The sequence below is a fragment of the Patella vulgata genome, chromosome 6, assembly GCF_932274485.2.
Source record: "Patella vulgata chromosome 6, xgPatVulg1.2, whole genome shotgun sequence".
In the NCBI taxonomy this organism is placed as follows: Eukaryota; Metazoa; Mollusca; class Gastropoda; family Patellidae; genus Patella; species Patella vulgata.
The window spans coordinates 4,914,383-4,932,265 of NC_065884.2; the positions used below are offsets into that span (position 1 = coordinate 4,914,383).

Consider the following 17,883-nt stretch of genomic DNA (forward strand, 5'->3'; position numbering starts at 1 on the left):
TTAGACATTCGACGAGGCTTCTTGTAGAAACCCTGCCACTTGTTTGAATCACAGACCTTATTATCTAAAGCTCAAGAGTTAGACCATGCCGTCTTCCAGGGAGAAATTTGCTTTGACACGTGCCTGTATCATATTCCATAACAAGTATTTACGGCGTTGTTTCCCTTGTCAGTGGTGCATGTCTTGAAACCAGAGGTCCCGTAACACATTAGGGTGTACGTATAAGAACCCTTGACAGTTGGAATTCGTTATAAGTGTAGGTCGTGGTGTAGCTGTTTTAGCAAAATGTCCCTCATAGCAAACTATGGCGTATAGTACACTATTCTGTCCAGTAAGTGCAGAAAAGTAGGATGCTAAACCCGATTTTATTTTAATTTATATCATATTCCGCTATATCTACTGCCAATATTACATGTGGTCTGAAAGGCTAAGGGCTGGTTAAGGGCATTAAACATAACGCGAGGGGGAATCACGAGAGAGTTAGAACCCTGTCTAAACACAAATATATGCCAAAACTAATAGTATTTATTGTCAATGATCAATGGTACATTACTGGTAAAACATATAATATCTATTATCAGTTATTAGTGATACATTACTTCTGCAATTTATAATATGTGTAGTATCATTTATTACTCCTGCAAATTATAATATTTATTATCAGTTATTAATGGTATATTACTCGTGCAAATTATAGTATTTATTATCATTTATCAATGATATTAATGGTACATTACTCGTACAAATTATAATATGTATTATCATGTATTAATGGTACATTACTATAATTATAGTATTTATTATCAATTATTAATGGTACATTACTAGTACAAATCATAGTATTTATTATCAATTATTAATGGTACATTACTAGTAAAATATATAGTATTTATTATAAGCTATTAATGTACATTTTAACTATAGAGTAATATAAAATGCTTGATAAAGACGAGAGTGTCATCGTCGAAACGTAGTTTATAAAACCGAAATTGTTTTTTCATAAAGAGTCGTAAATGAGTAAAATAACATCTATAACAATTCTTCATAGTATTTATTATCAATCATGAACAATATATTATTTGATAAAAATGTAATTTAGAGCCTGCAAACCGCTAAGAGGTACACAATTTCTCGTAGAAAATTATCTGTATACAAATATCAGTTCTAATGTTTTTAATATAGCCAAAAAGTAATCGCGCAATTTAATATAAAACATTGAACTATTTTCAACAGGTAATGATATCATGCAAATAAAAGCTATTTAAAGGAGCAGCCTCAGGTGTATTTGGTGAATACAACTAAATTAATTATATGTGAAAAACTTTTAAAAACGTGTCTTCTCACCCTGTCTTTAAGTTTAATTTTGAATGAGTACAAATTTCAAAACGGGCAGCTTCAGTATAACTATTATCGTGGTTGTTACTATCATAGTTAACTTCAATAGTTAAAAACTAGTTAATGTAAAGGGAATATGCTGAAAATTTCAGTCAAATTGATCCACTTAGCGGTTGAATTTTCGGCCTAGCCTCGATCATCATTACTAAAGTCGGTACCATAAAAACATAGTCTCGATTATCCATTTCATGATTTAATCACGAATGAAAGTTATGCAGCAAATCGGATAATATTCCAGTAAATATCGCAGGCTAGCGATGACATCTAGAGTTGATTATAGTCTGGATAAGTTAATCAATGTCTAATTTTAATTGGATATTAATTAACTAAAATAATTTAGATAACATTCCAGGCCTAAAGAAAGACCTGCAATAGGCAGCTTTCGCTCTTACATAATGTATGTTTAAGCAAAATATAACATAATTAAGCAAAGAAAGAACAGTAAGATATTAAAACATTTTTTTCCTCCAAAAACCGGATCTCATCAAAATTCATTATGTATTACTCTGAAAAAAAGGATAAACCGTATAATGAATAATATATTGTCAACTGGAAATGTTTTTATAATTATCCATTATTATACATATCCAATTGATAGACAATATTAATACCATGTTGTTTCCTGGATTGTTTATATCTGTTTGTCATTTGAATATCAATAACATGGGATTTAACTAGAGGTGTCACAAGCACAACGAAATTTGGGGACTGGTCGTTTCTGAAGCAAACATGGTCACCGATGACGATTTTTGTGATTATTTGACATCTATCGCGTCATTTTCTGGCGGTAAATATCATACACACAATTGTATATTTGTCATTTTTGTTTCTGTTTGGGGTGTCTTGTAATATAGTTAAGCCCGGCAAGGAGTTTCAGGTCAGCTAGACATTTAACGTGTATCTTTAGTCGACGGTTCTAGTCTAGATCACCAGGACGTAACATACTAACGTATTTTAATAATAAACTTACACCCTGTGGGACAAAGACAATATAACTAACTTGATAAGCCTCCGTTTCGTTCACAATAGTATGCCGCAGTACATAAATTGTGACCTAAAATAAATTGATTCAGGGTAACCAATGGACAGACCGCCAGGATGGCCTGGTCAGTATCTATACATTGGCTATAGATGGGTATGTTATAAATTTGTACCAGAGACGACGTGTTCGACTGTTTTGCCAATTTGTATTTCGCATCTCTATTTCACTTAGTGCTCCGAGTTAGTATTTAAATATATATTTAAGAAAAAATATGTAAATAGCCTTACCTAGGCAATAACCAGACGATTCTAATGGTGAATTAACCAGATAATAAACAAAGAAATTGTTTCCACAATATTGAACTTTTACATCAATAGTATATTTACATAATACACTATATCGTCGAACACAAGCTTTTATGTTCTGTATTCCATCTACAGTTGTGACAGGAGCAGCTAAAACATAACATTTTAGGATTTTAGTGTTTAAGTATGCATATATATCTTGACATATAAACAAGATACAATGAATGCTATGACTGAACTCCCCAAATATGAAGTCTTTACTACATTACAGACCATTTATACTTAAACGGGGCTATAATGTGTACCCGAGTTTCAGAAGTTGAATAAACTATGTAGTAGAAAACATCGATTCCAAAAATCGGGCAGAGCAGGAGATATATTGTTGTGAGTACTATGCTGTCACGTAGCACGAAAAAACATAATTATATGCGTTATTTGCATTTTTGATAAATATCAAATTTCTCAGGGCTTAATCCACACGACATATGTACCCGGATTGATTATTTAACATTTAACTAAGAAAATAAAATCAAAATACCAATTCCCGACTGGGATTCGATCGGATTTAAACTAGGCTCATCATGATTCTCCGCTACGTTTTGATTACTGAACAGAACTGAACCATTTTTAGACTGATATTCGTATTAGAGAGTAAACTTCCACACTTTTGTATTATAGCGCTAAATGACGCATCGAGCCTTTAACTGACATGAATATTCATGAAAGATCCTTCGGAAATCAGAACTACAACACAAGTACACGGAACCATAGCATATGCCCATTGATTTAGTAATAAATTTATGTAAGTATAATTAAACAGCCATACTTACTCTGTAGATAAATTGGAAATACTGTACCACAGTAATATTGTAATGGAGCTGTAACACTTGGTATTGCTCTGCCTGGTTTACCATACCATCCATCTGATAGATACCTGTCATTAATCCTCACAGATCCAGCAGATAACATGTTGGTAGTTAATCTTGATGCAGGGTACGTAAACGAAGTATAGTTACCACATGGACCTTCAAGAGCTGGAAAATATTGTAAAACAAAATCGCACAAATTCCATTCGCACATTCTTTAACGGATGTGTGAGAGAATCCACCTATAGTAGCGACCAGACATGTAAGAGGGCGAGGGCAGATATATGAATAAACGAATTCATATAAAATCATGAAACCCCCTTCTCCATCCACCAAAGCTTACACATTGGAATTCACAACAAAGTGGTTCGATTTAAATTGTAAGTATTTGCCTTAAAGTTAGAACCCCCTTGTGGTGCACTATATTATTATCATTAAAATGAGGTCCCATGTGATCAGTATTATTATAATGATCTCTATTGTAATTCAACATTAATAATTTATTCTAAAATAATTACAGGTATCATTCAGTTCCCATCTTCCGCCATTTTCATCAACTTGACAGATATATTTATCATTACTAACATAACTTTCATCATGACTGTAACATCGATCATTGACCAAACAGTGATTTTTCTGAAAACACAAAACATGTCATTAGAACCCATATTACCGAAGACGTTACGAGCATTTCCTGGCAATAAACCATTGCTACACTTTCTTGTTAGTTCCCGTAACTTCAGTGTCTATTTGTACAAAGATGTACGACCTCCCTGATATATCCCGAAATCAAACTCAATGATATTCTACAAAGGAGAGTGGGATTCAAATGAACTATTATGTAAGATTCATTTAAAGAGCTAGCCATTCTTGATATGATAGTTCAAAAATAGATAATACAAAATTAATATATTAAAAACTTCATTCAAATTACTTTATTCTGAATGAAGATATTAGCCTTTGAAGGTTTGACAAGATGTGTGCTCTGATTGTATCCACCGTACATGTAGTTCGAGGCTTAGTCTCGCTTCATCATTTCTAAATTAAATGATTAAATGGCCGAACCGTTATAATCTACCTACAATTAGGCCGATCCGATGGCATCGAGAGTTGGTTATAGTCTGGATAAGTTAATTATTAAGTTGATTATGATCTGGATAAGTTAATTAATGTCTAATTAATAATTTAGATAACATTTCAGGCCTAAAGAAAGACCTGCAATAGGCAGATTTAGCTCTTGCATAATGTATGTTTAATGGATGTGCGTTTCAATTGCGTATAAAACATATTTGTTAAACATAAGTAAAACCACTACTGGGTGGATGGATTATTTTGATTAATCAGTATCTCATGCCTATTACCATTTCTTTATGGATATTTTGACGATTAGGACCACCTGGATCGTATGAATCTGATAGGACCTCTTTAAAGGAAAAAAAGGGACAACAATGTGTAAGCCACAGAAAGCCCTTAAATGAGAAATGGTGTCACGAGTTCTATAGACGGTAAGCATATCCTGCCATTCTTATTAATATTTTATCAGTTATTTGTACAAAAATAAACTTACGGATATTTGACAAGTGATTGTATTATTAGTATTGGTACAAGTCACACAATCTGAGTTGTAGTAGATCATTATTAGTTGATTACTGTAATGTTGTCCATCATTAGCTACAGATAGCTTATAACCAGAGAAGGTTTGTTGTTGGACTGGTATAGGATCTGGTGTATCATACACATCCAGTGGACAGACTGCTTCACTTATACTGTCTATTGTTGCATCCAATATGGTTGGGGTGGAATCCAGATTCGTCACAGCACCAGCTTCTGACATCTTAACAGATAATAATTGTATATAAATTTTTACTGTCTAGTATTTGCAGGGCACACTTTTATCATGACTGTTATTTTGCTAGTTTAGTAAATTTACCCAGAGATGCCCATATAAGCAAAAGTCCATCAGACAAAACGGAGCACACAAACATTGAAAGCAGCAAACACTAAACGTATATAAGATCAAGTTTTGTTATCCAAACATACGTACATAATGTAAGAAAGAAGACTCGCGTTAAGCCGTCTGTGCAATTGTGGTTGTTTTATTTCCACTTAAGGGGGATCACGTTTCTAAGTGGGTCGGGTGATCGATTCCTGCATAGGCGTTGAAAGTTCATCCCGATTTTCCGGCGTGGTTTCCCCTTGTCAGTGATGCAGGACGGAGGGCCTGACAAGGACAGCTGTCTAGTCGTTCGGATGGGACGAATAACCGAGGTCCCGTGTACACATTGGCGCGCACGTAAAAGATCCCTAGGCAGTTGGAATTCGATATAAGAGTAGGCCGTAGCGCCGCTGTTCGGGCAAAATCTCCTTCATAGCACACTGTAAGGCGTATGCCCGTCTTCATTAGCCCAGGTTAGGGGCCGAACAGTAGGACGTTAAAACCCATTTCATTTCATTTCATTTCATTTCGACTTAATTTCATAGCGAATTTTATGGGTCAATGTCTATCGAAGGATCTACATTGGTTTACAATAATATACCTTGATGCTATAACGCCGACATTTCGAACCAGGGTTTTCTACAAATGTTGTACCAAAGACAGCCATATCATCACATGTTTGGTTTTTCACATCACACAGTCCTTCATATTCTAATTCAGTTAGAACTGGAGGATCAGCTGCCCTAGTAGAACAATCAACAGCAATATATCCAGTCTCACAGATACATGTTCCTACAATATAGATATAGATATAGTTTAAAATTCCTCAGGTAGTTAGTCTAACGTCTTGCATACCCATATTCTACTGAGATTGAGAGCTTAACGGGGGTCTATAATATATTATATTCTTTCAATATCTGTACACTGCCGTTGTGGATATTAATGGTAATAAAACGTTATATTTTTTGAACACTTTAATATATGTGACCGTTACGACGACTCACCATTATCACATGCACCATGTTGTGAACAGTTATTTAGGCAGTCTATTTCAACAACTCGTTTGTAAATTGATGGTTTGCCGGGTTCTTCTTCTTGTAATTTAGGATCTAGGTCCACTTCGTGTCGACACTGACTCCTGACACTACCAACAGCTGACATAGCAAATTCAGTAGCACTAGTAAGCTGTAGAAAAACAATATATATGTATCGACATTTGGTTGAATCGCCAATATAATTAGAAGATATCGAATATAAAAAGTATATTTATATTTAAAAGCCATGTACTAAAAGGGTGTTTAGAGAGCAACATCCAACAAACACACCCACCCCCTGTATCGACATTTGGTTGAATCGCCAATATAATTAGAAGATATCGAATATAAAAAGTATATTTATATTTAAAAGCCATGTACTAAAAGGGTGTTTAGAGAGCAACATCCAACAAACACACCCACCCCCTGCCAAAAACTACCACCACCACTGAAAAGCTCCCCAAACCAAAGCTATAAATAAACAAATAAAACATCTAACAAAAATCACATTTCGGATATTTTGATTATATAACTTACTTTTATATCGTCCTTGCAGGTTTCAAGCGCTATTGGAATTTCCTGTTGAAGAGATTCTATTTCTTTACTGCATAGTTTAAACAGGCTATCACTGTCAAACAAACTGTTACAGTATAGCGTTGCGTTCTCTTCCGACCAGTTATTGTTCCACGTTGCTTGCTAAAATATAAATTATGATTAACCTGTATATAAGTTTGATAATATAAAGTACAAACAATCAACAATACGTGTTAATTAAAGTTCATGGACGTGATTTGGGCGATATACAATGTAAAAGTTAATTTCTAATAACAATATCCAAAAACTGAATCAATTCCGTTCCATATTTACAAAGATATGATAGAGCGAAATTCCAAAGATCTATGCTGAAACAATTTACTCTTTCTGTGTTCTCTCTTCTCACTTCTGTTTTTTTTTCTTGGTAGAATCTGTAGACAAAATCTCTACAAAGTTAAACTTTCCACCATTTTGCAAATTATAGTATATAAGCTAATCTTCTTTGAGTTGCTTGATAACGTCATGGTATTATAACACGTCCACCGCTATCTTAAAGGGATTATACCGATTTGAACCGAGTCTCGAAAATAAAAGTCCGAGTATGTATGAAATTTAAGCGCCATAATATAGAGGAGTGGTGTATTTACCGTGTCTCAAAATTTCAGCTCAAAATATTGAGTCGTTTGGTCGTGAACGCCAAAACTGCTTATCCGGACAAGTAACCCTTTTAAGATTTCGGGTCATTTTTTTCTTTTAGTGACCTGATATTCGATTCCCGTTCCTTTAGAGGTCTAAACCGTGAATGACCTATGTGCTGTACTTGATAACGAAAGGTAAATTTCACCTACACGTTATTTTTATAAAATAAAAGTCTGGTTTTATCCTGACACCGTATAATAATACTGCTTGTGACACCGGTCTCCATTCCCAGATGAAGACAGACAGATTTAAGTTGTTTGAAAACGTATTATATATATTGAGTTAGTTGCTAGGCCCTAAGATAGAGGATTGTAAGGGGTTTTAACACAAAATTAAGCAGTTTTATTCTCCAAAATATTATCGGGATTAGCCCTTTAACTTGTTCGCAAATCTCGAATCTAACTGAAGGCCCTGTTTTTAAACCGAGAGAAATTATGCCGGATGTTATCTACCGTTGGTATTTTGTTGTGTTTTCCTAATTAAATGTTATATAATCTTTTTTGCGATAAAATGCAAAACACTTTAATAACAAATGTATTTACAGTTATAAATAATGATTTGCTAAATTGTTGACCTAATTGGCCTGCTAAACTTAAATATCTATGAAATAACGTGGTGTTTGATTATCCTTGTATTTTTGGTCCACGGATACCATATCACAAACAATAAAATATCGTACAAAACATATACACATGTAATATAAATGAAGAATAAAAACTTTTATAAACAAAATACGATAAAATGCAATAGTAGTTTATAGTGCGAAGTTTGGGTAATTAATAATTATAATTACAACAATATCATGAACACATGATGATAAACACTAAATAAATATAAACAAAATTTGTGATTTTTTTATAAAATCGATAAAGATGTAGTTTCTCGATAATAAGCGGGTGATCATTGACATCAAATGACTTACTGGATTAATGATACACTATACCATCTATCGCACCATTACCATTTGCTTTAAGCAATTGCTATAATTTTTTTTTTCTGCCACTTATCAGAGTGAATCGCATGTAGGTTCCCAAAAACATTATCGCTAAAACCAAATATATATCAGCAAACGAGTTGTGTCGACAGCATAGCAACAAGCGGAGTTTGTTTACATTTTTAGTGGTTTTAAAACTCAATTGTATCCGTTCAAAATGAATTCAACGGCGATATTTTGGTCATATTTGTAAACTAAAGATTCTCCGCTTACAACGACGCCAATTATTATGAAAAGGGAATTGACAGTTGTATCGTAGCTGCAATTTGTAGCCGTGAAAATTCGTATCTACGGCTACAAATTGATACACTATTCGTGGCTTTTAGCAAGTAAAATTGGGTTCAATTGCAAAATGTTCAACACATATCATCACCGTTTGCATGGAAATCAGTAATTATGTTACAACTAGTGGAGAGTGGAACTGGAACACTGAAATCATAATCTTATCTTACCGAACAGTCTTACTGTATTTTCGAGTCACATGACACCACTCGATTCTGGTTCGGCCACCATTTTAAAATGAACAGAAATTTCGCATAGCAGTTGGGTTTAATCAAATCAAATAATTATTCGGTAATTTTCACCGTTTATTAGTTTATTATATGTTAAGATATGTACAGTACAGTTTGGGGATAGAGTTATCGAAAATTAAGGGAGTTATAGGCCGGTAACTTTTTTGTAGTCAAATGACTACAAAACTTGCTCAAACGAAGGCCGTAGGACCGTCTAAAATGACGGAACCATTTTTAGTCGTCCCGCTGCGAGCGAAGAAAAATAACTAATATTGCTGATAATTTTAAGAAATAGGACAGATTTAAGAAAACGTCCAAATAAAGATGTTCTAAAATCTTTTATTGCGAATTTCATGTTTGTGTCGATAGACTTATTTTTGTGAAAATCTCAATTTCGACCAAAATCAATATTTTCACTTATTTTGTCTCTATTTCAAAATCAGACAATGCGCATTCCGACTAATTTTGACATACCCGGTCACAAATGGTTTTGTTACTACATGTATTTGAAATCAATAAATGATTTAATGCCTCTGTGGTATTAATGCATTCAATTGAAAGGTTGTTATCACGCCCAATATCTTGTGGATCTCTTGTGGTAAAAAATACCACAGACCAAAACAACGATCAAAATTATCCAAAGTCAAAAATCTTGTAGAATGTGTTAACACACAAGGTATCTGAGAGGAAAGTCCACTACCTTGTTGACTCTTGTGGCGAAAAAGAGCGCGGAATAAAACCTTGTAATGTTTCAGCAAAAAAAATAAGAAATATTTCATGGTCCACCTTTTCCAAACGACCCCCAAATCTTGCCATCTCGAAAGATGGGGGTTTATATACAAGAAAAAATAAAGAATGGGTTCCATTTGCTGGATGAAGTACAATCATAATGGATTCGACATTTTGATGTTTATAATCTATTAAATTTGTATTTACTTATAGGATAAGGCTATTTTTGTTCGATCTATCTTCCCTGATCAAATCATAGCCGAATATATCAATAAATTTATCGTCAATTGCTGATTGTAAAAATGTTATAAGTCCATAACATTAAAACCTTCAGAATTTTGCCATATGAAACCTCGTAGCTCATTAATTTTACCGAAAAAAACTAATGAAGAAATTAACATTTGGACTATATTAGAGTCAAGAAATTGACTACCGATGTTTTCTTAATAAATTGTTGAATCGTTAATTGTATTATCGTCAATAATCAGACTATTATTATCAATGGCATAATAATTATATTTGCGGAGTAAGTCATATATTGCATACAATTATTATAATTAAATAAATCTAAATCATAAGACGATTTTCGAACTTCAAAAACATTGCCTACATCCCAGTACCTATCTGCACAATTAGTTTGTTCTTTGATGTATCTGTCACCAACTGATACCGTAACTAAAATGCCATCTAGATCCAAGGCCGTTCATGGAACCATAGACTCAGTTTTCGTTTCTCGTTTACGTAGTCCATATTTTGACAATTCTTTGTCCACTAGATATCAGGAATATAAAAGACCAGGACTTACTCCGGCTGTAGCAGTACGACCGCCACGTGACATTTCCGATGATGACGTAGTGTGAAGTATTCAATTCATTATTCACTAGACAGGCAGAGCGGTAGTCAGTTGTGTGGGTTAACATGGGATATGTACAGGCATATACCTCTTTTTAGTCGATTTCCCCACCCTATCCCACCCACGGTCTTCAGTTGTTGCCCCCCTTGCATTCAGATCTATCGCATTATTGCTCCACAATACTTAATAACTCTGGAAGCTGGAGGAATTGACATCCTAAGGATTGGTGTACTTCATTAACTTTAGAACTAGTTGTCCTCGAGGACGAGGTTATAGTGATTATCAATTTTACCTTGCTCAGAAGAATAAAAGTTAATCACCAAACCAAGTCCAACGAGAACAATACCTCACTCTTTGACGATTCCTGTATATATGAATACTGCAAGTTTGGGAAATTAGAAATTCCGGTATATCGTAGAAAAGGAAGTCAAAATTGAGTACAACTATATACTGATGTATTTGTGCACAGAGTATCGGAGAGATACTTGTGTGAATAGAATAGTTCCTGAGATTACTCCGGAAACAAAATCAGGACGGAAGGGGCTCATTTTAATATCCCGACTCTGGACTCCGTGCAGCGCGGGATAACAATACAGATATATAATAGACTAAACTTATACATACCCGTTTGAGTCTTTTGATTGGACCAGTTTCTGGTAAAAATAATGGCACTGATCGTCTTTTACGGGAAAATGTATGGGTGGCGCATGATCTTTTACTGACTTCCTTATATCTATTATCTTTAGCACAAGATTTAATGTTACTTTTCGTATTACATTCGATCGTTTGGTGCGGAGAACGTGTGTCAGTAGGATTACACTCACATATGACTGGAGTTTTGATGTTAGGTCTAAAATTATCACGAACAGTGGGGTTAAATAAACTCTCATCTGGTGTAACCCTGTTGATATAGTAAAACAATTCATTAAAAAATGTGTGGGGTTTTTTTTCTCATTGAAATCTGTTTGTCTGAACCTAAACTGCAACGACCATTCTTTTTCTCCTTTAACCTTATCCAAAGGTTATTTTCCAAAAGATTTTGTACAAATGTTTTGTCAAATGTTTCTTAAATATACTCATATCATCAGATGACTTCCGAGAAATAATACATTTTGATACTAGTATTCAATTTGATATTATCATTAATATGCATTTTGATCAATGGAATAAACTCCCAGCAAAATTAAAGGAAGCCAGAACATTAGAGTACCAAACCCAAACGTGACAGCGCAGCTCATCGCTATATAGAACAGTTCTAGATGAATGGTGCTATATAAATTCATTATTATTATTTTGATAATGATGTTCATTTTGATAATAGTAATCATTTTGATTATACTATTCATTTTGATCATTTTAATATTAGCATTCGTATACATTTTGATGTTTTGATATTTTTATAACTGGTGTATATATTTAAAGAAAAGCATTTTTTGTCTGTAAAGTCGATTCCTTTAATGAAAGTAGGTATAAATGTAACTTTCAATATCATGTATGTATTATTAAGGCCATGGTATATTAAGTTGATAGTAGTATAAAAATACACATACCTCCACGAACTGGTGAACAGTTCGGCCTCCTGGTAAGATCGGTTGTTGTAGTTTATGGTGTCTGCAGTAACCGTACCATTTCTTAGAACAAGTTGTTGTGTTTTGTCATTAGATATTTTACCGCATAAACCTAGCACTTTGTTTGGATCCAAGAATGATGGGTTAACATACACATCTACATACCGGGGAGGATTACCTCTATGTAAATGAGCTGTCATTGTGGCACCAGTGGGAAATGTTATCTATAAAAGGTATTGGCCAGTTAGAACAATCATATATGACAAGTAAGTAAATAATGAATATAAAGTGTTGTAGTAAATAAAGAATATAAAGTGTTGTAGTAAATAAAGAATATAAAGTGTAAAAGTAAATAATGAATATAAAGTGTTATAGTAAACGTGTTTCTAATTAATTAGGATGGGATTCAATACAAAATAGTTTGTTAAATTGTTTCAACGGCATTTAGTAATTGAACTGGAGTACACAGGTCACAATTCTATGTAATACAATTACTGCTTATTACTGAGCGACGTACTTGATAATGACTAGAGAATCCTAGTCGAAACGTCGCTCAGTAATTATAAGCAGTAATTGTATTCCATAGAATTGTGACCTGTATAATATAATTTGTGATGGATATTTATTAACAATGTATACAATATTCAATGATGCAAAGTAAAAAATCAACCCTTTACAGATTATGTCCCCTCGAAATTAATTGGTTTATCAATTCGAACTAAAAGAATAACATTTCGTACGGCTTAGAAAAACAATATTCAAATCTTAAGAGATTAGGAAGTTATAAGTAAGCTTACAATGCAAAAAAAATCAAGAAATAAATTATTAAAATTAATATCAACCTGTATGTTGGAAAATAAATTATGTAGCGTTTAACTACGATCTACGAACACATCTTTTCTTAATAATGAATGTACTTGTATTTGCGATATGTTATAATTAAATTTGCATAGTGGCCCCCAAGATGTAATATTTTAGTGACACATTCTTCAGGGTAGTTTGAATATATTGGCCAATGAATCGTTATGTATTTAGTCCCTCTGCTGTCGACAAACTACATCTTATATCGTCATTAGATTATATTCGGATATCAAAACAGTATCTACTGTGGGATGAAATATGCTGGACATTTCAGATTTTAGTTTGTGTTACCTTGTAGTCTCCATTTCTCTCTACTTTTAGAACATCAACGCCACCATCACACATTACGTATTCTATGATCCAGTTTTGTGAGTTACATTTACTGATCATATAAGCTGTTCCACCAACTCTAGCTATCACACCACAATTACAGAAAGCGGCACCTCCACAGCTAACAGTCTGTATTTGTACCTGTGGTTATTACATTCGTTTAAGCTAGTATTTAATATATTTTAGATTGTGTCGAAATGGTTTCATCAAATCCATCATTTACTAAACCAGCTGAATTCACACAGTTAAATGACCCACAAATTCATGCATCCGTCGAAATTCTAGAATTTCATTGGTCCACCTACAGCTTGGATAACGCTGTGTGTGGGTGTTGGGGGGGGGGGGTATATGTGGTGGTAGGGGGGGTGCCTGTACGGGAGGGTGGGAGGGAGGCAGTTCTGGGGTAATATGATATGGGGGAACAGAAAGCCATTTTACACCGACCCCCAAAGTATACATAATATAACTAACCTCTATGTCGTTTCCGTCATCTTTATACAATGTATATGTTCCTAGATATTGTAAGTTGAGCAAACTGTAAAATGAAGAGAACATGCACACAGCTACTCTTTGATAATTTTTAAATGTATTTCAAATGTATAATTTAAAAACAAAAAGTTTATCTCATTAATGTATCTTGTTATTACAGTAATGCCTTTTCTGGATAAAAATAAATACATTTCACAAACACACAGTGAGGTTAATGCCCACCGCTTCAATCGCAAATAGATAGATGGCACATATAAATTAATTGTACATTGAATTTTTTGTAAAGCCTCGAGCGATCAAAATGTTTATCTGTACTTAGCCTAAGCAGAAACTGCTTATGATATGATTTAAAGGACAATGTTGGTGTCAGTAATTATCACATATGTGATGTAACTCGCTAAACACGTTCCAAATATAATTTTAACACAGAGATCATTGCTACGATAGAAGAGTATTGAAGGTTTCTACATAAGGAAGCGACGAACACAAAAGGAAAACATGAGTTGTCCTTCTATATAGCTGACTGAAGTGACGAGTGATAACAGTTAAACGGACGAATTTCTGCTCTCTAACAATTCATTCGAAGGCCAGAAGTTGTTATGTGAGACTGCGAGAGAATAGGTGACAATTCAAAAAAGTAATTGAATGTCACTAGATAAGAGAACACGAGACAAATAGAAATAGTCCATGTATTCACTTGTTTTTATTCATTCTATACTTAATCAAAACATGGTAATGCACGGACTTTTTCTATATTCTTTCGTTTTCTCTTTTCCAGTGACAGTCAATTTCTGTTTGGAATTGTCCCCCAAAGCTATGACGGACAGACGAACAGACAGTTGGGCGGCGACCGGCCATCTGACATGATTTTGTTTGCCTCTAAAATTTGATTAGGGCGAAATTAATTTTAAATAACGCTATGCCTAATTAAACCGAATCAGAAATGCCAAATCAATTATCTCAAGTAGACTAAATTGTGTTTATTACATATTCTAGTCGTAAATATGATGATGAACTAAGGGTGAATCAAATTTTAGATTTATATCATTGTTTGGTTTTTTCTATACGTACAGTCCTTTAAATGTTTGGAGTCTGGGATCACTGTAGGCTTTGCATAGTAAGGACTGTGTCGGCAAAGTGTCTTTTACTACAATAACCTGTGTAAATATAAATAACAAATGATTATTAATCTGTAACTACAACTACCAACTCAACGAAATACTGAATAAAAATTAATGACTATGTTACATATTTGATATTAAAAAATAATTATATTCAATTTTAAACTGAATATGCCATAGTTAAGGAAGTAGTATACGTCGATTTCAAATTTTACCCCATGATAGTTTAAACAGAATTTCCATTCCCATGTCGTGTGAACGAACAACGTCTTGCATAGTCATGGATAAACGAGTTCAGTCAAACAATAAACAAACGATTACATTTGGTACAACAGTTCCATGTAAATGTTAGAATTGATAGTGGAATTATGTAATAAGAAACTTATGATGTTAAATATATACATACTTGTACACGGGGATGTATTGTGTAGCCACCCCACGTTTTATGGTGTCCGTACTCTGTCACAGATGACCTTAATATTACTTCAAACTGTGTTAAAGATTGGCCATATTCCTTTATTGTATCGGTAGCTACATTGATAATGTATTCATTATCCCATCCCTGTTTCAGGATGTCTACACCACACTTATCATTTACTCCTAGACTGGCACCACATTTAGAAACAGAATTTGGTATCAAGACTGTTACAGCATATTCACAAAGGACACCTGGTATCAGTATCGCACATCCTATCTCTGCAGTTGCTCGTATTCGTATTTGACCAGTTTCGCCTTCCCGTATTTTAAGTATAGGATTTAATACCTACAGTTACAAAAAGTGAAAAATGAGAATAAAGGGTACTTAATAGTTTATATTAATTGCAACATAATCCGGAATCTTATCACGTTAGGAAGTGCTATATTTCGATTTTATTTTAGTATCTATGCTAACAGGGGATTTAGTATTAACGAACAAGTCTATGGGTCTAAAGCATAAATGTCTTATAAATCTGTGAGTTAATTCGTGTGATATTTGAAACCATAGTAGCAAAGCATTTCATGTTATTCAAAAATAACAAAAATCAATTTATAATCGAAAGTCAAAAAAAGACATTAAAATGGGTTTTATGTGTGGTATATGAACAATGGTGGCCTCTAGGAGTGAACTTTCCACCTGTTCAAACATCAAAATCCTCTGTACACAAAACTATTTGGGGATTATTTACAGGGACTTTGACCATCATTAGGAAATTATAAAAAAATGATAAACCTACCTTTATTCCAATGAAATTCGATTCACTCTTAGAGACAGTCTGGTGTGATGTTTCATTTCTACTAGCAAATATTTCACATCGTATCTACAAGAATGATGACAATGTAATGTTTCATACAAACTAGCAAACTTGAACCACCAGTCATTTATCAACATCAGGATTATATATGTATTTTTTTTTCAGTTCAATCATTCAACAGGTCGGCGCTGATTGTTTTCGTAAGTGTTTTTACGACGTATTATTTCTGTAAGTGCTATTATTTATTTTTTTTTGTGTTTAATTTAGTCAGATTGTGAAGCCAAAACTGTACATGGTACAAACATTCTGCCAACGTAAATGTGGTTTGCCTCCGTGGATCAACTGTTTTACGGATGCGACCAAAAATAATCTCAGATTGCCCATATCTCGGTTATTTCTCTTCGAGTTTTCATTTTTGGATTCTGAAGACGAATCCCATATGGGCTGTGGCTGACGGTGTTTCGAAATTCGGAAGTTCGCTGGATTAGATTTAGCATCAAAGATTTGCGAAAGTCTTCTTCTTCATTTTTTCGACATTCAAGATGGCGTATCTCCGTCACTGTTTGAGGTATCAAGTTGAAACTTGGTAGGAATAAGGAACGCATCGATACCGTCCGAATGACATATTCAAAACTTTTTTAACCGCTTCCGAAAACTTCCGGAAATTACCGAGGCCTTCCAATTTTTCCCGAACACGAATAGTTCTCTCCATTTTAAAAATAGACCAAAAATGGCATATGGTGGAGTTAGCCTCAGATATTATTTTTCATTTTCAGCGCCCTTGTTCAATAATATTTTCAACCTTTTGGCCGCCATATTGGATTTTATAAAAATCTTCAAATTGATATTCAGCCGCCAATTTAATTCCGATTTTCGAATACTTTTTTTTCTTTTGACCCTACTCCAAATGACAACAATCCTTAGGGAGTCGATTTTTTAAATTTAATTTCATTTACTTCCGGTTCCACTTTAAATTTTCTTCGACCTTTCAACTTCTACCTGATGACCTAACCTTTTTATGACCCTTGCCCTTTTCATATATAATGACCTGCATGTCTACTAACAATTAATATCAAAATGTTTGGTCTTGAAGTACAACGTCCGGTTTTATTAACAGTTCCAAATGACAGGTTTTTCCACTTTAATAGGTGTTGGATCTTTCCATACTCAATAATGCATGGCGTAACTTGTTTGTTGACGTGACAAGGCGTGACAAGACGTGACCTGCTGAAGAATCCAAGAAGCAGATTAATTAACGTAGATAAAGTATTTGTAGATATATACGCTTTAGAATTAAAGGAGCCGAACCTCTGACCCAGTATTATCAATAATATTCGAAATTAGTACATTTCAGTCAATAGTGATGTTGTTACCTTACCTAAAAAAATGGGATCATAATATCTAATATGTAAGACACGATGAATATATCAAAACCCGCACACG

General features: G+C 33.9%; 1 protein-coding gene across 1 annotated transcript in view; it reads right to left on the bottom strand.

The window, feature by feature from the left end:
- Positions 1 to 507: 507 nt before the first annotated feature.
- LOC130013124 (von Willebrand factor D and EGF domain-containing protein-like) overlaps positions 508 to 17,883 on the bottom strand; it is a 31,094-nt gene continuing 13,718 nt past the window's right edge. Inside the window, exons 10-24 of the mRNA XM_056101675.1 lie at positions 16,423 to 16,506; positions 15,615 to 15,971; positions 15,159 to 15,244; positions 14,070 to 14,133; positions 13,560 to 13,739; positions 12,390 to 12,631; positions 11,464 to 11,740; positions 7,056 to 7,214; positions 6,489 to 6,669; positions 6,086 to 6,276; positions 5,116 to 5,382; positions 4,067 to 4,184; positions 3,513 to 3,716; positions 2,665 to 2,832; positions 508 to 1,901 (exon numbers count right to left, since the gene is read on the bottom strand). Coding sequence (XP_055957650.1) covers positions 1,897 to 1,901; positions 2,665 to 2,832; positions 3,513 to 3,716; positions 4,067 to 4,184; positions 5,116 to 5,382; positions 6,086 to 6,276; positions 6,489 to 6,669; positions 7,056 to 7,214; positions 11,464 to 11,740; positions 12,390 to 12,631; positions 13,560 to 13,739; positions 14,070 to 14,133; positions 15,159 to 15,244; positions 15,615 to 15,971; positions 16,423 to 16,506 — 2,583 coding nt within the window. The 3' untranslated portion in view covers positions 508 to 1,896. The remainder of the gene's footprint in view (positions 1,902 to 2,664; positions 2,833 to 3,512; positions 3,717 to 4,066; positions 4,185 to 5,115; positions 5,383 to 6,085; positions 6,277 to 6,488; positions 6,670 to 7,055; positions 7,215 to 11,463; positions 11,741 to 12,389; positions 12,632 to 13,559; positions 13,740 to 14,069; positions 14,134 to 15,158; positions 15,245 to 15,614; positions 15,972 to 16,422; positions 16,507 to 17,883) is intronic.